General features: G+C 44.8%; 1 protein-coding gene across 1 annotated transcript in view; it reads right to left on the bottom strand.

Moving 5' to 3' along the window:
- cacna2d3a (calcium channel, voltage-dependent, alpha 2/delta subunit 3a) overlaps nt 1–25,618 on the bottom strand; it is a 164,122-nt gene that overhangs the window by 40,726 nt on the left and 97,778 nt on the right. Inside the window, exons 21-26 of the mRNA XM_067412885.1 lie at nt 21,602–21,669; nt 16,856–16,901; nt 16,659–16,753; nt 14,313–14,406; nt 12,878–12,973; nt 11,436–11,557 (exon numbers count right to left, since the gene is read on the bottom strand). Of these exons, the coding sequence (XP_067268986.1) occupies nt 11,436–11,557; nt 12,878–12,973; nt 14,313–14,406; nt 16,659–16,753; nt 16,856–16,901; nt 21,602–21,669 (521 nt within the window). The remainder of the gene's footprint in view (nt 1–11,435; nt 11,558–12,877; nt 12,974–14,312; nt 14,407–16,658; nt 16,754–16,855; nt 16,902–21,601; nt 21,670–25,618) is intronic.

The following is a 25,618-nucleotide window of genomic DNA, read 5'->3' as shown; positions in this document are numbered from 1 at the left end:
GAAGCGCCTGTAGAACCATTCCATCGGAAAAAAGATCGATCGTCGCCGACGTGATGACGTCGCCGACGTGATGACGTCATCAACCGGAGACTATAAAAGGTCCGCGAACACAAACAGGAACTAGCTTCTGTGCCTTCAGTAAGCGATCTGTGTGAACCTGTCTGTCTATTTGGTGTTTTTGTCTGTCTATTATCAGAGATTTTCCACCCTTTTGTTAAATATTTCATATATTAACAGAAAAAAGAGAAAATAAAATAGATAGAAATGGCGAGTGAAAGCAGCAATTTCAGAAAGTGTGTTCCTCCCTGCCCACGCTACATCACGGGCGGGGACACACATCTTCTCTGTGTTGCATGCTTGGGAGCGCAGCATGCCCGGGCAGCCCTCGAGGGGGCTGCTTGCGAGCACTGTGAGCGTATGCCACTGAGAACGCTGCGCTCCCGCCGGGCACTCTTCGAGGAGGGTGCCTCGGCTCGTGTTCCCCGCGGCTCTGGTCCCGCTGCTGCCGAGGCAGAGCGGAGGCTGCAGTCGTGGGGTTCACAATGGGATGTTGCAGGGGGGTTTGAGACGGGCACTGCCTTATCTCTGCCCTCACCTGCTCCATCCAGCGGTTCTTCTCGGGGCTTGGAAGCACGCATTGCGGTTTCTTCCCCCCCGAGAGAGCCGCCGGTGCTCCAACTATCCAGCTCCGAGGAGGTGGACGTTGAGAGCATCGCGACTGAAGATTCGCCACTTCAGTCCCCTGCGAGTGAAAAAAAAAAAAAAAAGTGGACTTTACAGAGGGGTTTGAGACGGGCCCAGCCTTATCTCAGCCCTCACCTGTATCGTCCAGTGTCTCGTCTCGGGGTTTGGAAGCCCGCTCTGAGGTCTCTTCCTCCCTGGGCGGGGCACCGGTGCTCCAACTATCCAGCTCTGAGGAGGTGGACGTTGAGAGCATCGCGACTGAAGACTCGCCACTTCAGTCACCCGCTAGTGAGTTGAGGTTCTCACGAGAGCTGTGGCCAGGTTAAATATAAAAATAAGAAATGACTGGCTGGCTGAAATATCTGAATCCCATCGAAATCAGAGAGAACGAAATTAGATGAGCGATTCCTGCCCTCTCGTGCAAAGCATCAACGTCCTGCCATTCTTCCCTGACCTGCACACCGAGGTGTCTAGGTCATGGAGGAAACAAGCGGTATCATATAGAGTGTTCAGCCCACATACATCTGCATATAGTAATATATTTGGGCTGAGACACTATGGTTATGGGGCGATGCCGAAGATCGAAGAGACGCTTGCGAGCTATCTCTCGCCTTCAGCTGCATCGTCCCTGGCATTTCCCCTCCGAAGGAAATCGGTGCTTACCTCAGCACACGGTACCCGTCTTCCTTCGGTGCCCACAGGGGGCCGCGCTGCTAACCCCGCCGCAATGTCAGGGCGCAGAGGGTCTCCGCGGGCCACCTGAGGGTGGTCCGCCCCCTCCTCGGAGGGCATGCGAGCAGTCAGGTCAGGTGTTCCCTGCCGGTTCGCCGTTTCAGGGCACTGCACTCGCTGCTCAAATTACACCAGAGGCCAGCCTCGAGAGGCTGGTTCCCTTAGTTTCCCCTCCGTGGGAAGACGGTGCTTACCTCAGCATACGGTACCCGTCTTCCTTCGGTACCCTCAAGGGGCCGCGCTGCCAACCCCGCCACAATGTCGGGGCGCAGAGGGTCTCCGCGGGCCACCTGAGGGTGGTCTGCCCCCTCCTCGGAGGGCAGGGGAAACAAAAGGACGCTGAGGGTAGTCCCCTCCGAAGGGAAACGGTGTTTACCTCTGCCTACGGTACCCGTTGTCCTGCAGCGCCCTTTGGGGGCCGCGCTGCCAACCCCGCCGCAATGCCGGGGCGCAGACGGTCCCCGCGGGCCACTCGAGGGTGGTCCGCTCCCCCTTCGGGGGGCTCCCGAGCAGTCAAGTCAGTCGTTCCCTGCCGGTCCGCCGCTTCAGGGCACTGTGCTTGTTGCTCAAAATACACCAGAGGCCAGCCTCGAGAGGCTGGTTCCCTTAGTAGATTTTCTAGACGAGTGGAAACGTCTATCGAATATATCTCAGTGGGTCCTGCAGATAATAGAAAAGGGGTACGCCATTCAGTTCAGAAGTCGGCCACCTCCTTTCTGCGGTGTCCTACCTACAGAGGTGGGCCCGGAGCAGGCTCTGGTAATGGCACAGGAAGTAGAGACACTCCTGCAAAAAGGGGCTATAGAGAGGGTTCCCCCTCCCAGCAGGGAGTCTGGCTTTTATAGCCGTTACTTCATCGTGCCGAAGAAGGATGGGGGCTTACGCCCGATATTAGATCTGCGGCTATTGAATCGCTCGGTGGCCAAGCTCAAATTCAAGATGCTTACACTCAGACAGATTGTAGCGCAGGTCAAATCGGAGGATTGGTTTGTCACCATAGACCTCAAAGATGCGTATTTTCATGTCTCCATCCTTCCACATCACAGGAAGTTCCTGAGGTTTGCCTTCGGGGGAGAGGCATACCAATATCGTGTACTTCCCTTCGGTCTAGCACTGTCACCCCGCACGTTCACCAAGTGTGTGGATGCAGCTCTGGCGCCGCTGCGTCTACAGGGCATCCGCATACTGAACTATATCGACGACTGGCTGATTCTAGCGAATACAGAGCAGATGGCGGTTCAGCATCGAGATGCTGTTCTCGCCCATATGTCGAAGCTGGGGTTGAGGCTGAACGCCAAGAAGAGTGTGCTTTCTCCGGCTCAGAGAACCACTTTTCTAGGTGTGAACTGGGACTCGGTAATTATGCGGGCGCAATTATCGCCAACACGCATAGCATCGATCCTGGCAGCCGCCAAAGAACAGAAGCTAGGCCGAGCCGTCACTGTGAAACGGTTCCAGAAACTGTTAGGTCTCATGGCAGCAGCGTCCAACGTGATATCTTTTGGCCTTCTGTACATGAGGCCACTGCAGTGGTGGCTCAAAACAAAAGGGTTCTCCCCGAGGGGAAATCCGCTCCGCACGATCAAAGTCACGCGGCGATGCCTACGTGCTCTGGTCATGTGGAAAAACCCGCTCAGGGTCCCGTGTTGGGGGCTCATGTTCGTCGCGTAACGCTAACGACAGAGGCCTCTCTCACGGGCTGGGGGGGCGACCATGAGTGGTCGCTCATCCCAGGGTCTATGGCAGGAACATCAGCGGCACTGGCACGTAAATCGGCTAGAGATGCTCGCAGTGTTTCTCGCATTGAAACAGTTCCTGCCCGACCTCAAGGGGCCACCATGTGCAGACAACACATCGGTGGTCGTCTATATAAATCACCAGGGGGGTCTGAGGTCCCGTCCGTTGGACAATTGGCACATCGGATCCTCCTGTGGGCCCAAGGGAAATTGCTGTCAGTCAGAGCAGTATATATCCCGGGGGTCCTGAATCAGGAAGCAGACAGCCTGTCGAGGCAGGGGCCGAGGCCCGGGGAATGGGGACTCCACCCAGAAGTGGTGGAGCTCCTATGGAAGGTATATGGGAGCTATTTGCTTCGGCGGAGAGTTCTCACTGCCCGCAGTGGTTTCTCTGACCCATCCAGCCCCGCTGGGGTGGATGCCATGGTACAGGGGTGGCCGAGGCTACCTCTGTACGCTTTCCCCCCGATTGTCTTGCTTCCAGGAGTTCTGGAGAGGGTACGCCGGGACGGGGCCCAGGTACTCCTAGTGGCTCCGTACTGGCCGACCCGAGTATGGTTTTCGGACCTGATATCTTTCCTGGAAGGCTCTCCGATGGAGATTCCGACCAGGAGGGATCTACTCTCTCAGGCGGGCGGGAGATTCCTGCACCCACGCCCAGAGATGTGGAAACTGTGGGCCTGGCCTCTGAGGGGGCTAGGCTCATAGAGGAAGGTCTCTCGGCCGAGGTCGTAGAGACCATCCTTCACTCCAGAGCTCCGTCCACGAGGAAACTGTACGCTCTGAAAGGGAAACTTTTCTCAGCATGGTGCAGAGAACGCCAGTGGGACCCAGTTAACTGCCCGGTTGGTACAGTGCTGGAGTTTCTGCAGGCAAGGTTCTCGGCAGGGTTGACCCCCTCCACAATAGAGGCGTACGTGGCGGCCTTGGGTGCCGTCCACGTCCCTTTGGGTGGAGTGTCTTGGGAAGACACCCTCTGATTACACGTTTCCTCCGTGGCACTTTAAGGTTGAGGCCTGTTATGCACTCATGTCTAGAGTTTGCGCCGGGGTTTTCTCATCCCAGGCCGGGCTATGTCCCCAAGGTTCCTACGAGCCCACGGGGCCCCATTACTCTTCAAGCATTCTGTCCTCCTCCTTTCACGACGTCAGACCAGGAAGATTAATCTGCTGTGCCCTGTTAGAGCACTAGATACTATGTCCACAGAGCTGCCAAGAAAAACTGTGGAGGAAAAACTGATCAGCTGTTTGTCTGTTTCGGGCCCCCTAAGAAGGGGCCCCAGTATCTAAGCAGAGGATGAGCAAGTGAGTGGTCGAGGCCATCTCACTTGCTTATGAGGCTGCCGGGCAGCAGTCTCCACTGGCTGTCCGGACGCATTCAACCAGGGGTATGGCTGCTTCTTAAGCACTTTTGTCGGGGGCGTCCCTCCACGATATTTGTAAACGCGGCCGGATGGTCGTCTCCTTTAACCTTCGTCAGGTTCTATGAACTAGACCTGGCATCTACAGTTGGGGCACAGGTACTCTCGTAACCGTGTGCGCTTCGGCTTCACACATACGAGACACTTGGTCCTATGGCGATGTGGGTATAAGCGTTCTCACAGCGTTTCGACGCAGCTCGAGTTCCCCGAAAGGGAACGTCTCAGGTTACGTATGTAACCCTAGTTCCCTGAGGGAACGAGACGCTGCGTCGCTCTGCCATACTCCCGGCGTGTCCGTGATCACTTACTTCAGGCTTTATCAGAAGCTAGTTCCTGTTTGTGTTCGCGGACCTTTTATAGTCTCCGGTTGATGACGTCATCACGTCGGCGACGTCATCACGTCGGCGACGATCGATCTTTTTTCCGATGGAATGGTTCTACAGGCGCTTCACGACGCATTAACGCAGAGGCGTTCTCACAGCGTTTCGACGCAGCGTCTCGTTCCCTCAGGGAACTAGGGTTACATACGTAACCTGAGACGTTTTATATATAAAGTGTTTTGCAAAAGTGCAGATTTAGTGACCTCGCGCTAGACTCAAGTCATGACACTTCAGTGATGATGGGAAACGTTCTTTTGCTCACTTTCTGTGTATAATTTATTCCCAGTCTTATAAGCCATTTTGGTTTTCATGCTACTAAAAACCATAGTGAAGTCTTGATTTTCTAATGCGTAAAAAGCAATAAACTAATCCAATAATGGTTCTTAGCTTGTTTTGTCTGTGCAGAATGTGTCGTCACGTTTCCCCAAACACAATTTATGTATTCAATTAATGGACTTTAATAATAAATATTTTAATACGAAGAGCAATGATCGTCAATATGATTTTGTCATAATATTGCAACCCTACCCTGTAACGAGTGCCTGTATTTTTTAATTTATAATTACATTATGCAATTGTTGTGTAAATAAATGTATGGTACGTTTAAGAAATTAACCAGTCTGTCATTAAACATGCAGATTCTGTTCCACCTTTCCAGTGTAAAGATGGCTTTTGTTAATACAATTTTATTGGTCATTGTCTCTAGTATTCAATTGATTAAAGTACTTGGTTAAATGAACATCTAGGTTATGTATGCAAACCAGTTTCCTGATAAGAGGAAAAATAAACTAAGAGGAACGGCATCAACATGACCGGGGGCTGAAGCATGTGTAATAAACATGCCAATTCATTGGCTGACAACAGTCCATGATGTAGAGGTGGACAAATACACAACTTCATTACTTGAGTAAAAGTAACAGCACTGCTGGTCAAATATTACTCCGTTACAAGTGAAAGTTGTAAAAACAGATTTTTACTGGAGTAAAAGTACAGAAGTATTTGTTTTCAGAAGTACTTAAGTATCAAAAGTAAATGTCCTTCTTTAGGTCGCCGCATTATTGTATTATAGTTGTATAAATGCACATTATGCCATCATGGTTTAAGCCAGTCAGTGACGCTCCATCTGACACACTAGCAGACGACTAACTTAAACTCATTTAAATACTTGTAGAAAAGTTACAAAGCTCTTTATTAAGCTGCTGTCACTTTAAGGCCGAATGCACGGATCCAATACACTGATCCACATCTGATATTCTCACACTGTTCACCTTCACTGAAGACAGAATCAACTTTGTTTATGTGAATCCTCCACTAAATGAGCATTTGGACATCCGTCTTCTTCCATTTTGCTCTAAACTATAAATCAGTGTTTAATAAATGCTGTGAAATCATTGAACTTCACGAGACTCTACAAGAGTGATTCCTGAAAGGCTTTCTGCAAAAACCCAAACACCTTTTAAAGAAGAAAAAAATCATCACTGACTTTCAAAGCTGCGACAGAAACGACTTTCCACTTCGAGGACCTTGATAGAAATGTAGTGGAGTAAAGAGGACGATATTTGTCTTTCAGATGGAGTGAAGTTAAAGTCAGAAGATTACAGAAAAAATAATACTCCAGTAAAGCACAGAGACTCAAACAGCGGACTTCAGTACAGGACTCGAGGAAATGAGCTGAGGGACTGTCCAGCTCTGCCTGTGAGTATAAAAGGGCACCTGTAATACATGTCCTCAACTCTTTTGTCTAAGGGAGACGTGGCAATTCTTAGTAAACCGGGTTACATACGTAACCTACACGTTCCCTTTCGCAGTGGAACTTCAATGCTGCATCTGATACGGATGCTATAGGGAACCAATACCCAGTGCACCATGCTGAGGGGATGATTGCCTCACTTAAGCTGTGAACATGCACAAACATATTGGGCATAGCATAAATTGACTTCATGAATTACTCAGCCATTTACGGTTGGCCATCACAACCTTCATCCCTCCCTTGCAGAACAGGCATCAGCCTTATAAGACCCCAAGAGCAGAGCGCTAAGACAAAAATGATTCAGCTATGTCAGCTTCTTTTACCTTGACAAAGCTGCTGAGTTTAGCTTCAAACTCACCTACCTGTAATTTTCCAGTAACTCTGAAGACATTGATTAGCTTTATCAAGTGTATTAGATTAGGGTTGAAGATAAACTATAAAGGTGTAGTAAAAACCATACTTCAGCTCACACTACTTAACCCTAAGGGGTTAAAAAAAAAAACTCTCTAGTTTCCCTCTAGGCTAATGTTGCTGCTCCTCCAAGGGGGAGCCTAAATCCTTGCTCTTGCTCATGAAAGGAAGGCAAACAAGTTCATGACATATATGCAGTTTGTCCAGTAATTCTCATCACCAAGGTCCTAAAAACCCCAAAGGAACCTCAGGGAGAGCTTAGGCACTACTGTTAAAGCTCCCCTGTGTGATATTTCCCCATCTAGCGGTGTAAAGGTTTATGACCATCCAGTGAATATTAGTTTCTGTTCCTCTCAATTCTGATTTCATTTCAACTCCTACGGTGGCCGCTTTAGTCTTTTCAAGATTAACACGGCAACCCCCCTCTTCACATTCGACACGGTGCCATCGAGTGTTAAAACGTGAAAGGTGAAGCTTGAATTTACGGGTATGTCCCTCTTTGGCTACTGTACTTTCAAGATGGAGGAGCAACATGGCGGCCGGCATCCGAACCCCTCACCTGTATGTGTTTTCAATGGCATATTATAAACTTACGAGAATACTTTATTACTTTAAAGAAGTAAATATACATTAATGAGCACATTTGTTTTTGAAAGAACTAAGTGTTTTTAGCTAAGAATACACTAAAAAAGTTACACAGTGTAGCTTTAAAGACCCCAATGCAGCTGGGGAAGAGCAGCTCAATACTACCTTAAAGGACTACTTTAGTGATTTAGCATTAAGCTGTAGTTAAACTGGGTCATTAATGTAGTAGAAATGTGAAATTACATTTGAATTTGGTGCCTTCTAGACTGAGAAAAGGCAGAAAATGTATTTTTGTCTCATGTGGATGAAAGACAACAATTCCCAGAATGCATTGCTTCGTTGTTCTACGGGGCCACGCCTACTGGATCATTGGATCCCTTTCCCACTGCGATCATCTTCATAAAATCAGATCAGTTACAACAATTAAAACTGAAGGTGTGTGTTCAATATAATGCGAGTGAGCCGAGCGAGAGTCACCACACAAATGCAGCAGGAGTCAGATTACATCAGGGGGTGGGGGGCAGCACGATCATTCGAATAGATTCCCAGGTTTCTACTGATACAAAGCCATATGCTAAATCACTGAAGTAACCCTTTAAGTAAAGGCATTCTACCTAATCCCTGCTACAGCCGGAGCTTCTTATTTGCTTTTAGCACCAGACCATAGTATGACAGACAGATAACAAGGAGGGCCGCCTGCAGGCTTACTTCTCTACGTACTAGCATTGTCCAACCACGCCCATAGTAATGAGCCTTTCCAAAGTGGAGCTACACTATATTGCCAAAAGTTTTGGGACGCCTGATTTTCCATGCACATGCCCATTGTTAACCCGTGGGGTTTAATATGGAGTCGGCCCACCCTCTCTAACAGCTCCAGCTCTTCTGGGAAGGCTTTCCTCAAGGTTTAGGGGTGTGTTTATGGGGATTTTTGCCCATTCTTCTAGAAGCTCATTTGTGAGGTCAGGCACTGATGTTGGACGAGAAGGCCTGGCTCTCAGTCTCCGCTCTAATTCATCCCAAAGCTGTTCTATCGGGTTGAGCTCAGGACTCTGTGCAGGCCAGTCCAGTTCCTCCACACCAAACTCCTCATCCATGTCTTTATGGCCCGACGCTTTGTGCACTGGAGCGCAGTCATGCTGGGACAGGAAGGGGCCTTCCTCCATTTGGAGGGGTGTCCCAATACTTTTGGGAATATAGTGTATATACCTACCTAAACACCCAACAATAATTGGGGAGGGAGGTAAACAAAGCAGAGGGAATACACGGCCCTACATAACTCCATTCACCTAGCGTCCACATTTAGGGCCATCCAAAATGAAGATATGTCCTAGACAAGAGGAAAGCAGACTGCGATTTGCCAATAACTCTAAACCACCATACTCTAACCCCAATGGAACAGGGATGGGTGCTCCACAGGATGTTTACCTCTACTTGAAAGCTTCCTGAACATTGGTCATACTAGAGAGGCCTATAAAATCATCCATCATAAGTGAAGCATACTAGCCTGACAAGCCAGACCCACATCAAGATGTTTGGTCTGGAAACTCACCATTGACAGCTCAATCCGAGGGGCGGATAAACGGTTGTCTTTCAAACTCTGCACGCGATAGGATAGCGCTACACCAACCAGAGCAACGAAGGTGAAGCAGAGCTCGCTGACAGATTAAACATTCGCCGTATCCGGTTGGCTAAACTCCGAACACATCTTCCCTTCTTCAGAATGACTTCAGTGCCGTTCTTTGTTCTTTTCTCAGAGAAAAGCTGAACTCAAGTCTTCCAGAGTCGTGGTCAAAGCTGATTCGACAGACCGCTGCCGTTCACCAGTTTCTGTGTTTACTAGAAGCACGCAAACGCAACTCGGCCGTCGTCATTATGGCCCCGCCCGCCGACTCTATTCACGATGTGATTGGCCCGTCCAGATTGTGAGGAATACAGCTCAGAAGTGTATTGAGAGTTCCTAGACGACACTTGCGGGCAGATTAAATTTGCTGCCGCTAGGGTGCGTCTAGATTTCTAGGCTAGAAGCATACATCTTTACCCTTTACTCGGGAAAAGGAGTCAAGCAAGAGCAGGACATAATGCAGTAAACATTCCACAGGCAAACTTCCTCTACTTGTTAGCATTATCAAACCAAGGCTATAGTACAGCACCCGTCCAAAATGGGGCATACATCCCTTCAAAACCCAACAGTATTTGGGAAGGGAGGCAAACGAAGTAGAGGGAATCATATTGCCCTTCGTAACTGTATTAAACAACCCGTTCACAGGGTAGTATAATATAAATATAAAGCTTCTCACAGCGAATGCTTCACCATGAGTGCCCCATGTTCCCTCGAGAGCCGAACGTGCTGCATGCAAACACTATATTATAGCAAGCTTAACAGAGCTTACCATGAATGCAACGCAATAAGCACATCCAGCTTTATTTATCTTAAAAAAGGTGGTTCCTGAAGACAAAAAAGCAGATGAAGTGTATTACAGGCACACCGTTATACTCACAGGCAATTTGACAACTGATGTGTCAAATGGGTCTTTCCTGTAGCTCAATGAGTAGAGCATGGCGCTAGCAACGCCAAGGTCATGGGTTCGATTCCCAGGGAAAGCAAGACTTGACAAAAATGTAAAATGTGTACCTTGAATACAATGTAAGTCGCTTTGGATAAAAGCGTCTGCCAAATGCATAAATGTAAATGTAAATGTCAAATATTGCTGTAGTAATATCTATATTACTATATTATTAATATATTACAATATTATTTACCATACTTTATGTTGCATGAATTGAACATGTTCCTTCATTATCTGGAACATTGATCGATATTTTAAAGTGCTGACTGTCATTTTGACAGATAACAAATTATATTTCCCTGTATTAGAAACATTCCAGTAAACACTGGGATTAAAATCTAAAAGGGGAGAATATTATGTTTTAAAGCGCCCAAGTGAAAACAATGGAAAAGAGGCATGAATGAGGATTTGGAAAGAAAATGAGAGATTCACTTTAACGCATTCCAGTCAGTTATTCACAGGACGTGTCATTAAATAAGGAGAGTAAACCACAAGAGTGAAGTGAAAAAGAAATTTACAGTAACGACACAGCAGACTGAAAATAACTTACCAAGCATTCAATTCTTTTACTGACAGAAAATGGACAGCTCATTCAATCAAACTGACAAACAAAGATTATTTATAGCGCAACCTTATTATTTCAGTCATTTTGAGAGAACGTTCCAAAAATCTGAACTTTTTCAGAAAAAGGGAGATACAGTTCCTATTTAATTTTAATAAACTGCAGAACTACCACTGTAAAAAAATTACAGTAAAACTAGTATCCGGTATCCAGGAACATACCGTAAACTCACACTACATTAATTAATGTGTACAGTTAAGATGAATAGAAAGAGAACGACTAAATCTTCTCAAAGAATACAATTTCACGCATCATTACTCCACTAATCATGCAGTGTGATTTTCTTGGTATGAGGTAGAGGAAATGAATCTGAGAAGGTCTGTCCACACAATAATGTTGGTTTCAGAGAACAAAAGACAAAATGTGATGCAGCCATTTAGGCTAGTTATGTGGTTAGCGATTTACAGGGGTACATTCTGAAAGACAGCACATTTCAAGTGATCAAATGTGATTTACTACAAATGCTGCAATACAGTAACTTAAGTAAATTAATGCATAGGTCTGGACGGACTGGATTACTGCTGAAATTAAACTGTGAGTGTAATTACCTGTGTTGAACAGAAGGGAGTAGATAAAGGTGCCAGGCACCTGTTCAGCAGCCCGTTTGTACCACAGAGGAAAATGATCAGCACTGAACACCGCCTCCTTCTCCTCTCCTGTCAGGAAGTCTCTTACAACACGCAACACACACATTACCTCTTTACTAAAGCCCATTATAAGAAGGATGTTAAAATAATAATACACTGCTCAACATTAAGGTCCACTTAATCATCACATTATAACACTAATCTGTCCAATGAGGAAGCATAAGAGATTGTGTTTCACCTGCTATTTTTGACAATTGACTGATTCGTATTTAGTTTTGCGCTTTGTTAAGAGTCCTTGTCAATGTCTATAGCATGAGGCAGAACCTGTAACCCAATCAGGTGTATAGGCAGTCCTGCTCCTCCAGGATTGAACATCAATACGTGCCGTCGCAAGAAGTTTTGGTGTGTTTCAAGAGCACAGTTTCAAGAGCATGGAGGAGATACCAGGCCCAATATCCGAGCAGCAGGACCGGCACCTGCTCTTTTGTGCAAGGAGGAACAGGAGGACAACTGCCAGAGCCTTACAAAATGACCTTCAGCAGGCAACTGGTGTGTATGTTTCTGACCAACCTTTCAGAAACAGACTTCATGAGGGGTGGCATGAGGGCCCGATGTCTTCAAGTGGGACCTGTGCTCACATTTTAGAACCCTGCAGCTTGATTGGCATTTGCCAGAGAACACTAGAACTGGCAAGTCCAGCATTGGCGCCCCGTTCTCTTCATGGTTGAGAGCAGATTGACACTGAGCACATGTGACAGACGTGAAAGAGTCTGGAGATGCTGTGAGGAACATTAGGCTGCATGCATCCAACATGACCGGTTTGGCGGTGGGTCAGTAATGGTCTGGGGAGGCATATCCTTGGAGGTCGCACAGACCTCCATGTGCTAGCCAATAGTTCCCTTAGGTACTTTGATGACATTGACTGTCCATCACATTCCCCAGACCTGAATTTAAATGAGACCTCTGGGACAATGTGTAATAGATCATCCAAAGCCGTCAAGTAGCACCACAGACTATCCAGGAGCTCACTGCTTTGACAACAGCAGAGCCACTGACACATATATAGAATAGTATCGAATTTATGGTAGCACTTTAGTATGGGGAACACATATTCACTATTAACTACAACTTTTGCCTCAATAAACTCCTAATTTACTCCTTATTAATAGTTAGTAAGGTAGTTTTTGTAGCGTTTAAGTTTAAGTATTGGGTCGGATTAAGGGATGTAGAATAAGCTCATGCAGAATAAGGCATTAATATGAGCTTTAGAAGTGCTAATAAACAGACAATATCCTAGTAATATGCATGATCATAAGACACTAGTTAATAGATAATAACTGAACCCTAAAATAAAGGGTTATTTACTATGTAATATAGACTCATGAGAAGTATGATGTACTTACTGATTGGTCAGTTGGTCTGGCATCACAAAAAGGTTTATGCGTGATAGTCCGGTTCGAGTGCCGAGGTAAGCTATCTCCACCCCTTTATCAGAGTTCCTACCAGAACAAAGAGAACCACAGGAAAGACATAATCAATAATGGAGTGAATAAGCAGGGATGCAAACGGGTGAGGGTTAAAAAAGGTGAGAACATTGCGTGGATAGAGAAAACATTCTTCAAGGTTTTTTAATCATTATTTTAAAAAAAAAATGGTTTTACTTCTTATGCTCATTTCTAGACACTATTAAGTCTCTTTGCATCTGCCTGAAAACTAATTCTAACGGGTAAGGGCTAACACGTTTTTTTTGTGTGTTTTATGCAGGGCAAAACAACCCTTTATAAAACACAAAAAAGGATTCAATGGATATGAGAGCTGAATAGATAAACAAAAGATGACAACAACTAGATAAAACATATGTTGGAAATTATCTTAGCTTCATTAACACTCAAAACTGAAAACTGAATATGGGATCCTTTGTACCTTGTAAGTTAAACCCTATTTCTTTATTACCTTGTAATGCCACTCTTCACAAAACGAGAAAGAAAAGATCAGCCTGAACAGTCCTCCCTCCCCCAAAACACTTTCTCATTGGATCTACACAAATCTCAAAGCTGACCTATTTTGATCTGAAAAAGGTGAATTCTCACCAGATGAGGAGTTCGCATCTATGATAAGGAACCATTTCAAGAATGAAGATTCAGTAACACGTTAGTTAAAACCATCATTTATGTTGTATTATAAATGCATATTATTTATGCTATATGTACAGCATAGCATAAATGTATGTACAAATATGTCCATAAGGTATATACATTATATATACCTTATAATGCATTGAATTATCATCATGAGTAATTGTAATATAATACATTATAATACTTATCTATTCATTGATAACACATCTTTAGAAAGTATAATGCATTAAATACATGACAAACAACCAATTTCAGATACAGTAAGAAATCTAAAAATATTATAAGGTATTTTACTTTGGTTACAATTATTGATGAAAATGATATGATGTGTTACAATGTACAGTTTGAATATCTTTATAATGCATTATAAAAAAATCTAACTAAAGTCAACATGAAATAGCATTCACAACCCATTTGATCTCTCTTTGTATATTACAAATGAGGAACTGATTGGATGGTATAAAGAAGTCATTCCACACTTTATTGGCAAAATTTGGTATTGCCTACAACAGTAGCCTAAACAAAAAGTAAAAGCCTATTGGGCTCTTGGTTAATAATTATATGTTTATTTGTTTATTAACATCATTTGAAAAGGAACATTATTTCAGAGGCTGTACAATTCATTGAGTTGTAATAAAAGATTATTTTTTGAATAACTTGTACAATAAGACCATAAATGTGTATTAAGAACGGTTCTTACTCTGATTTATTAAGAGCGAGGCTGGTCCAGTACGCTTCCAGTGGTGCCGTGACCACAGCATCAAAAAGAACCTCCTGGATCAGATCCTCATCACCTACCAAAACAATCATAGGATACTAATTATAAATTACAAACTAAATATATCTCCCCCACACATACATCATGCTTTAATTTCTCATTATAAGTATAATGAGCTCAAGTGGGTCAGAAGAAATGCTGCCTTCATTTTAAACTTAATCCAATGATCTTTCTGTTTGTCACGGTTGGCTGCTGTAACAGGGAGCATCACGAAGGAGAATTCAAAATGAACACACTTTATTAAATCCAGGCTTGAGAACAGGAACACACAACCACATAGACAAGACAGGACAACGAACTGAACAAAAGGGAGTACTTATACCAGAACTAAACGAGGGAACTAACGAGTCAATTAATTGACAACAGTTCAACAGAAAGAAGCAGGCACAGACATGGAAACTTGTCACGGTTGGTTTTGGGTTTTGTTTCATGTTTCCATTGTCTCTTGTCGAGTATTGTTCCCTGTAATCCGCTGTCTGATGAGACCATGTCTAGATCAAGTTCAAGTGAATGCTCATGTATTATGCTTAAGTCTACGTTTATGATCGAGTCATGTGTTTTCACACCAATAAACTGGACTTGGGTTCACTACTCTCGCCTCAGTGGAGTCCTTACAGAATACTAAACCACTAATCATGAAACCAGCAGTTCTTCTCCTTTATCTCCATCAAGGAGACCTTGGAGGACCATAGAGAACTGCATGGTGAAATTTTGTGAACTTTAGGTCCCTAGATAAAAAACTAATCCCGTGCAAATAGGGCTTTTATCACCTTGTTGATTTTAATGTGTCTTCAGACAACATGGTCACTACGTCTGTGTCTTCAGGCAGGATGGATGCTAAGCCTGTGTCTTCAGACAAGATGGCCGCTACGCCAGTGTCTTCAGCCAAGATGGCCGCCACACCTGAGCCATCAGCTAAGACGGCCGCCTCTCTTGAGCCATCAGCTAAGATGGCTGCCACGCTTGAGCCCCCAGCAAAGATGGCCGCCACGCCTGAGCCATCAGCCAAGATGGCCGCCATGCTTGAGCCCTCAGCCAAGATAGCCTCCGAGCCAGGGTCTCCAGCCAAGATGGCCGCCACACCTGAGCCCTCAGCAAAGATGGCCGCCATGCTTGAGCCCTCAGCCAAGATAGCCTCCGAGCCAGGGTCTCCAGCCAAGATGGCCTCTGAGCCAGGGTCTTCAGGGAAGATGGTCGCCGAGCCAGAGTCTCAAGCCGCTATGGCCACCAAGCCAAATTCTCCAACTGTCATGGTCGCCATGCCATAGTCTCCAGCCATCATGGCAGCCATGCCAGAGCCTCATCATGTCACGGCCGCAATGCCAGAGCCTCGTCACGCCAAGACTACCATATTTCCCCTGAAGATTTTTTTTGAGGGGACTATAGGTAGATGGGTGGATGTGGACCAGGTCCATCAGCGCTCCACGGTCCACTGCACCCCCACCATCCCTCCCCCTGGACCACATTTGCTCCTGGAGGTTTTGTCAATTTTGGGTTTTGCTTGGGTGTTCCATTAGGGTGTCAGGAGCCACCCTTTGATGTTGGGATATGTCACAATTATGGGTTTTTTATTTTATTTTAATGTTTCATGTCTTTTATTTTAAAGTTCACTTAGTCATATTTCCTAGTTCTTGCCATGTGATTCTCTTCCCATCATGTGATCATGTATTGTGTTTCCTTATCTTATGTGTCATGTTCCTATTGGTTGTCTCAGTCCTGTTTTCTCATTGGCTCTGTCTTGATTGTTCACAGGTGTTTATTTTTTGGTCATTGGTCTTTGTGCATAAATAGTCCTCATGTTTCCATTGTTCCCTGTAAACCACTGTCTGTTGAGTCCATGTCTAGGTCAAGCTCATGTGAATGCTCATGTTTATACTTAAGTCTACGTTTATAGTTACTTGTCAAGTCAAGTTATGTTTCAAGCTTAGTTTTCCACGTCTTCATTTGTATCGGTTTTCACACCAATAAAATACACTTGGGTTGACCACACTCGCCTTAGAGGAAATGTTACAAAAATATAGGTCACAAAGGTAAGTAAGGATCACAAAAATTCAATGAAACATTTTACACTGTGCTTCTACATTAGAAAAAAAATCCAATATTTAGAAGTAGAATTTCCAAAATGATTTTTAGAATTTTGTATTCATTTTATTTTCTACTGTCATTCATTAGTACAAAGATTAGTTTCAAAGAAAGATACATACACTTTAAACAACGCAAAAACAAAAAAGATTCATCATTCATTGGGTGCAAATGCACTCAACTCACACTTCAGATGTGGTTCTCCGTTAAAATAGAGCTTAATGGCATCGATCTGAGATAGGAAAAGATGCTCTGGATGTTCCTCTGTGTTACAGTATGTCCTGAAAAGTCAAACCAATCAGTCACATGCATGCACACATTATACACATAGTATAGGCACTTCAATAAGGCATTGAATAAAATCTCTAAAGATACTACTGTACCATTCATCTGCTAATACAACATCTGGATGTTCCAAATCATGTAGTCCTGAAACAGAAGAAACTCTCATCATGCTTAATGCTGCTTCAGATTTATATGACATGATTGAGCCAAGCAGGACATAATACTTGATTAGCAACATGTGTCTAACATCAACATTGATTCCTATCAGACAAAAAATACCCATTTAAGTAACCTATTCCTGAAATGATTGCTGTATAAGAATGTTGTTTAAACCTTCAACCATAGCCTTAAGACTAAAAAATAGTGGCATGAGGTGGTCATTGTGTGTGTTTGTGTGTGTGTGTGTGGGGGGGGGGGGGTCAGTACACGTACAAATGGACCACTAGCATTACCTTTCAGCAATGCTGGCCCAGAAAAACAAAGATAATAAACATGCGTTTCAAATATATCTTTGAAACCACAGCAAAATACACTCACTGGCCACATTATAGATTCAAAAGGGTTCTGGAAACATTCCCAGAGATTTTGGTCCAAATTGACATGATAGCATCACATAGATGTTACAGATTTGTTGGCTGCACATCCATGATCCAAGTCTCCTGTTTCACCAAATCACAAAGGTGCTCTATTGGACTGAGACTGTCTTTTGAGTATAGTAAAGTCATGGTCATGTTCAAGAAACCAGTTTGAGATGATCTGAGCTTTGTGACACATTATCCTGTTAGAAGTAGCCATCAGAAGATGCTCTACTGTGGCCATAGCAGGATGGGCATGGTCAGCAACAATGCTCTGATAGGCTGTGGCATTTAAATTATGTTTAATCAGTACTAACCCCATGTCTACACTTGATGCAAAAAGCGACCGTTCCATGTCCATTTGTCCTCCGTATCAGAAGTAATGCGAGCACTTAAAGTATGTCCGAAACAGAACAGGCATTAGTTTACCGTCTGGAATTTGTTGTGTTGTGTCATGCCCAGTGTAGACAGCATCACTGATTATAATAGGTTATTTTTGTTTTTGTCAGACACACTGCTTGCATATAGTATAGACACATTGTAATGACTCCTTTCCACTGAGCGGTACGGTACGGTACAGAACAGTTCCGTACGGTCCGCTATTTTTGTCACTTCAATGACAGAAGTTGTGAATGGTACCCTAATTCCGAACTGTACAGTACCACTTTTTAGGCACACTTCTGTTGGGGTACCGGTTATATATGATGGAGCTAGACTTACTGCAGAGTGCTGATTGGTTGACAGAGAATCGTCACTTGCGCATGCTTTTTCGGCTGTGTTTTTCCTTGCAGCCTTGGCTCAAACAAAGCTTGTCTTCTTTGTTCTTTGAACCATGGAGGAGGGGATGGTGGTAGGATCCAGGGAGGAGAGGATGGTGGTAGGATCCAGGGAGGAGTGGATGGTGGTAGGATCCAGTGAGGAGATGGTGGTGGAAGGATCCAGGGAGGAGTGGATGGTGGTAGGATCCAGGGAGGAGTGGATGGTGGTATGATCCAGGGAGGAGAGGATGGTGGTAGGATCCAGGGAGGAGTGGATGGTGGTAGGATCCAGTGAGGAGATGGTGGTGGAATGATCCAGGGAGGAGTGGATGGTGGTAGGATCCAGGGAGGAGTGGATAGTGGTAGGATCCAGGGAGGAGTGCATGGTGGAAGGATCCAGGGAGGAGTGGATGGTGGAAGGATCCAGGGAGGAGAGGATGGTGGAAGGATCCAGGGAGGAGTGGATGGTGGAAGGATCCAGGGAGGAGTTGATGGTGGTATGATCCAGGGAGGAGTGGATGGTGGTAGGATCCAGGGAGGAGTGGATGTTAGAAGGATCCAGGGAGGAGTGGATGGTGGTAGGATCCAGGGACGAGTGGATGGTGGAAGGATCCAGGGAGAAGAAGATGGTGGTAGGATCCAGGGAGGAGTGGATGGTGGTAGTATCCAGGGAGGAGTGGATGGTGGTAGGATCCAGGGAGGAGAGGATGGTGGAAGGATCCAGGGAGGAGAGGATGGTGGAAGGATCCAGGGAGGAGTGGATGGTGGTAGGATCCAGAGAGGAGTGGATGGTGGTAGGATCCAGGGAGGAGAGGATGGTGGTAGGATCCAGGGAGGAGAGGATGGTGGAAGGATCCAGGGAGGAGTGGATGGTGGAAGGATCCAGGGAGGAGTGGATGGTGGAAGGATCCAGGGAGGAGTTGATAGTGGTAGGATCCAGGGAGGAGTGGATGGTGGTAGGATCCAGGGAGGATTGGATGGTGGTAGGATCCAGGGAGGAGTGGATGGTGGTAGGATCCAGGGAGGAGTGGATGGTGGAAGGATCCAGGGAGGAGTGGATGGTGGAAGGATCCAGGGAGAAGAGGATGGTGGTAGTATCCAGGGAGGAGTGGATGGTGGAAGGATCCGGGGAGGAGTGGATGATGGTATGATCCGGGGAGGAGTAGATGGTGGAAGGACCCAGGGAGGATTGGATGGTGGTAGGATCCAGGGAGGAGTGGATGGTGGTAGGATCCAGGGAGGATTGGATGGTGGTAGGATCCAGGGAGGAGTGGATGGTGGTAGGATCCAGGGAGGAGTGGATTGTGGTAGGATCCATGGAGGATTGGATGGTGGAAGGATCCAGGGAGGAGAGGATGGTGGTAGTATCCAGGGAGGAGTGGATGATGGTATGATCCAGGGAGGAGTAGATGGTGGAAGGATCCAGGGAGAAGTGGATGGTGGAAGGATCCAGGGAGAAGAGGATGGTGGTAGTATCCAGGGAGGAGTGGATGGTGGAAGGATCCGGGGAGGAGTGGATGATGGTATGATCCGGGGAGGAGTAGATGGTGGAAGGACCCAGGGAGGATTGGATGGTGGTAGGATCCAGGGAGGAGTGGATGGTGGTAGGATCCAGGGAGGATTGGATGGTGGTAGGATCCAGGGAGGAGTGGATGGTGGTAGGATCCAGGGAGGAGTGGATTGTGGTAGGATCCAGGGAGGATTGGATGGTGGAAGGATCCAGGGAGGAGAGGATGGTGGTAGTATCCAGGGAGGAGTGGATGATGGTATGATCCAGGGAGGAGTAGATGGTGGAAGGATCCAGGGAGAAGTGGATGGTGGAAGGGCCCATTGAGGAGAGGATGGTGGAAGAGCCCATTGAGGAGAGGATGGTGGAAGAGCCCATTGAGGAGAGGATGGTGGAAGGGCCCATTGGGGAGTGGATGGTGGAAGGGCCGATTGAGGAGTGGGTTGTGGAAGGGCCCATTGACGAGAGGATGGTGGAAGGGCCCATTGGGGAGTGGATGGTGGAAGGGCCGATTGAGGAGAGGATGGTGGAAGGGCCTATTGAGGAGTGGATGGTGGAAGGGCCGATTGAGGAGTGGGTGGTGGAAGGGCCCATTGGCGAGAGGATGGTGGGAGGGCCCATTGGGGAGTGGATGGTGGAAGGGCCGATTGAGGAGAGGATGGTGGAAGGGCCCATTGACGAGAGGATGGTGGAAAGGGCCATTGAGAAGTGGATGGTGGAAGGGCCGATTGAAGAGTGGGTGGTGGAAGGGCCCATGGAGGAGAGGATGGTGGAAGGGCCCATTGACGAGAGGATGGTGGAAAGGCCCATTGAGAAACGGATGGCCAGCGAGATCCCAGAGTGACCCAGGAGATGGCCATGAGGGAGGCGAACCACGGTGGGAATAAATTGAAGGAGGAGCCAAGGCTGGTCCTTTGAACCCAACCGACAGGGTATATACTTTTACGTTTACCCGCGGGATTTTGCGGGCGGGAGCGGAACGAAACTCGTTTGTTTGTAAGCGGGTGTGGGAGAAAATAACATATTTTTCTGCTGGAGTGGGCCAAAATCCTTCCCACGAACTGAACCGTACCGTGCCGCTCAGTGGAAATGAGCCATAAAGGGCCCAAAATATGCCAAGAAAATATCCCTCACACCATTGCACCACCAGCAGCAGCAGCCTGAACCACTGATACAAGGCAGGATGGATCCATGCTCTCATGTTGTTTAAGCTAAATTCTGACCATCTGAATATCGCAGGAGAAATCGAGGCTCATCAGACCAGCCGACCTTTTTCCAATCTTCTATTGTCTAGTTTTGGTGAGCTTGTGTGAATTGTATCGTCAGTTTGCTATTCTCAGCTGACAGGAGCATCACCGGTGTGTCTTCTGTTGCTGTGGCTCATCTGTTTCAAGGTTGGACATGTTGTGCGTTCAGAGATGCTCTTCTGCAGACCTGCAGATGCTTATTTGAGTTACTGTTGCCTTTCTATCAGCTGAACCAGTCTGGCCATTCTCTTCTGACCTCTGGCATTAACAAGGCATTTTCAGCCTTTCGATACTGTCTTTTTTTCAGAGCATTCTCTGTGAACCCTAGAGATGGTTGTGCGTTTAAATCCCAGTTGATCAGCAGTTTCTGAAATCCTCAGATCAGCCCTTTGGCACCAACAACCATGCCAAGTCACTTTAATCACCTTTCTTCCCCATTCTGATGTTCCGTTTGAACTACAACAGATTGTCTTGACCATGTCAACATGCCTAAATGCATTGAGTTTCTACTATGGGATTGGCTGATAAGATATTTGTGTTGAACAGCTGTACCTAATAAAGTGGCCAGTAAGTGTATATACAAAAGAAATAGCAGCTTAAGCTTGCAACGTCACGTATGACAGCACGAAACACATATGCAATCAGTTCCAATGAATTTAAAAAATGACACACAAACAAAAAAGCAGACAAGATACACATGTATTATAATGAATCAAAGGAAATGTAGAGGACAGCTTATCATTAAATCTATAGTTACCTTCTTCAACAGAGATATTTCCTCTGAAGAAATATTTGCCATGACCTCTGGACAAGGCCACTCCTAAGCTGAAAACAAGAGAAATAAATCATATACTCAAGAAAAAACAAAACAAAAAGGTTTTAGCAGTTTGCTAAATTAAAATGAGCTAAAACAACAACAAAAATGTAACATAATTGCCATATGTACATATATAATACAATGTTGCAATTTATTTATCAACGTCTGAGTCAAAGTCTAAGATCAGAATGATTTGGTTTATTTCCCTCCAGAAGCGTCTCACACGATTGACTTCCCAAACACCAGCATCCCAACGCAAGAGAACATGACAGCGTTTATTGTCTGAGACGCAACTCATTTATCATGGAGAAAAAAAGAGCCCGACTGCAGCAACTTACATTTGTTTTGTTTTTTTTTCACACCAATTTCCCAGAAAGTTTGTTCTGTTACACACATGGCTTGGAAACACTCCTTTATTCGCAGATGTTAAATGTGCAACTTTGGATGGAAACTGTGTGAAAGGTTTCACTGTGCTGATTTTGTCAGTTATTCTGATATGTGAAATCAGAATAGGACTCAAAGAAGGGTTCAAAAATCATACATAGCCTATTTGAGCCAAGTATGACCTGACTAGCTGACCATTTTTAAACTTATAAGCTGATTTATCTAATAGCTTGAGCTGTTATTTATTGGCATAGCCTTTTTGTCATTAGTGCACAAAAAAAGAGGACAGAGCAGCAGAGGTGGGTAGTAACTAATTACATTTACTTCGTTACATTTACTTGAGTACATTTTTTGGGTAACTTGTACTTTTAGAGTATATTTAAAAATGGGTACTTTTACTTTTACTCAAGTACATTTCTTGTGAAAAAACTGTACTTTTACTTAGTTACATTCGGTGGCGTTCCTCCGCTACTGTCAATGGTGATAATTAATTATATATTTTAAAATAAGTTATGACTTGTTCGCAAGTCTCGCGAAACGTTGGAGAGGCTGCTTCGCGAGAGGTGGATACGCATCACCCGCGTAAAATTAGCGCGCGTTCAGTCAGAAGATGATGGCCGAAGCAGAGGGAGATGTGTGTGAGCTACGGCAGATCATCCGTACGTGGCCTCATGTTCAGCCTGTTTTCAGTCCAAGATGTCAAAAAGAACAGTTTCATAATTTAATGCATGCTGTGTGCACCAATATGAACTGACATCTCAGCATACAATAATTCCAGCACCAACCTGAGAGAGCAGTGGTAAGTGTAACAATGATGCCTATATTTGAACACTGTTAATGGTAATTTGGTAACTATGGGCACTTTTCCTTTATTGTAATACTATTTCACACACTGTCCGAGTGTTTTCCTCATATGCGCTCTTGTGTAAGCATTGACAAATCGTTTGAATCCTCCGAACACACGTCCACAAACAAATATTCACATCTGCACATTTACATATCTTTTTTTTCTCATAAAACGAGCAACCTCATTGGCAAAATGTACCTGTGACAATGTTTTTGCAAACCACAAAATACGTACCAATACACACTGCAGGAATTCCAACAGAAATGAACACTATAGGCAGAAAAACTGCATTTTTTGTTAGTCTATGGTTTGTAAAACATTTTGAATTTTGCGTCACAGCTCCATGTTCTGCTTTTCTGATTCACCAGATTTGCTCGATAGCTCAGCTGATACAGATTTGTATTTGCAATGCGAAAAGCTTGAGAACGAACCCCATGAAGAACGAGTCATGATAAGAGCTCAAAGACGAGTTCTAAACACAAGCTAAAAATACATGGACACAATTTTATTTTTGTCACATTTGCTTTTGTTAACACGTTCGGGTAGGTTTAGTGTGGGTGTAGGCTACGTTAAAAACACAACGTAACAAAACATGTCAGATTCACGCAAATCTGTTCTGGAAAAAAATAAGCTTTTAGCGCCACCCAGTGGACATTTCACTTTGAAACTGTCGCAATATGTACGTATTGGTACATATTTTGTGGTTTGCAAAAACGTTGCCACAGGTACTGATGAGATCAGGCTAAAAACGAAACAAATTGAATAGCCTAATGTGACATCTTGCATTTATACACATATCCGGACAGACAACAGTCTGCAGTGTATACATACGTTTAAAAATTGGACTGTATTTTTAAGAATGCATATACTTATAAAAATATAAGGACAAAGTATGTTTTAAAAAGAGCTGTGGTTAGCCCAGCACACCATTAATTTACACTGTTTAACCATTAAACACACACACACACACACACACACACACACTCACACACATATATATATATATATATATATATATATATTTGGAGGTGTGTGAAAGCTCTCTAAGTAGTCTGAAATTCAGGGTTTTTGGATCTTATCAATCAGATCGAAAGTAACTAGTAACTAAGTACTTGAGTAGTTTTTTCATCTAATACTTTTTTACTCTTACTCAAGTAACTATTACGATTGTTACTTTTACTTTTACTTGAGTAAATATTTCCGTAAGTACTTGTACTTTTACTTGAGTAAAGATTTTGGCTACTCTACCCACCTCTGCAGAGCAGCATAAGCCGCGTTTCCACCACAGGAACTTTACCCAGGAACTTTGGGTGGTACTCGGTGTGTTTAGACCGCAGGAACCAGGGTCTAAATGAAGTTCCGGGTAAATATTTCCCCCTCCAAGCGGCCCTGCTCGCGAGGTAGTACTTTTTCAAAGTTCAGGAACTTTCGAGGGCGGGACTTGGGCGCTGAACATGCTGATTGGTTGGGCATTTTATTTCAACCGGCATTTTTAAAAGTCTTTTAATAATCAGTAAATGATGGCGCGCGCTCGTCTCAGCCATCTCACGTGCAATGTCCGTAATAGCTGATTGTCATTTTAAATCTAGCATTACAAGCTTTCTGAATATGCTAGTGCTCTTTTCTGTCGTTGTTAATCACCTCTTTAGTAAACGTTATACATAACCAGCAAAAGCAGCACCGCTTGAATCTCTTCCATACTCGTTATTAATTTTTGTACAGTCTATTTTTCACCATGTAAACGACCTGACCGATTACTTTAGAGTGTGTGTCCTTACATGACGTGACAGCGCGCGCCGCGCTCATGTTGACAAGAGAGGAAAGCTCATTTTTCTGAGGGGTAAACTTTTGATTTCGTAAGTTATGAAGATAATGTTGGAGTGATGACACAGCGTATATTACCTCAGGCAGTTTTTACTTTAACTGCGCCTGACAGAAGAATTTTTTTTCTGAGATGATTATTACACTTTACAACAGATAAATAGCTTATATAATACTGTATTAGTCCTGGTGGCCGTTAAGAGTTGCGATGTCTACAGTTAACACACTCCAGCTGCTGGAGAAAACAGCGGTGACATTTTTGATGGGGGGCACCTACCGGGCCGGCAGACCACGAGCTCAGATTTTTTTTATATGCCATATATATCATATATTCTACATTTAAAATAAATTTACAATGAACAGGGACTGTATACAAAGCGTAGCATTAAAAATATGTTGTAGCGCACAGTCAGGCTCTTTATAGTTGTAAAATTGTTGTTTTGTTTGGCATCGGCAGTGATAGGGTTAACACAGGGATTTCAGAGGTGCGCGAACACAAGCGAGAGAGGGTGCGCTTGTTATAGTCACGTTTACATGCACTTTTGTCATTCTGATTAAAATCATTCAGATTGAAAGATTTAATGCACTGTTTACATGAGATGTTATCTAAACCGATCTGGTGTTTACATGTGCTGACTTTCAGTCGGAATCAGTTTGTCTGCGACGCTGTCCTCTCTAACAGTTGTAGTAAAATGTGCCTGGGACAAACGCTGACAAGATGAGGGTGCAGCCAGGCTGTGTCTGTATCATTATTCCAACATTATCTTCATAACTCCTTACGAAATAAAATGTTTAACGTTACCTCTCAGAAAAATTAACTTTCTTGTCAACACTCAACAGCACTGGTGTGAGCGCGGCACGCACTCTGTATATCACGTCACACTCAAAAGTAATCGCAGTAATTT

Source organism: Pseudorasbora parva, chromosome 13, assembly GCF_024679245.1.
Source record: "Pseudorasbora parva isolate DD20220531a chromosome 13, ASM2467924v1, whole genome shotgun sequence".
NCBI classification, from domain to species: domain Eukaryota; kingdom Metazoa; phylum Chordata; class Actinopteri; order Cypriniformes; family Gobionidae; genus Pseudorasbora; species Pseudorasbora parva.
The sequence above is the reverse complement of the archived record's forward strand: the minus strand, read 5'-3'. Positions and strand labels throughout refer to the sequence as shown.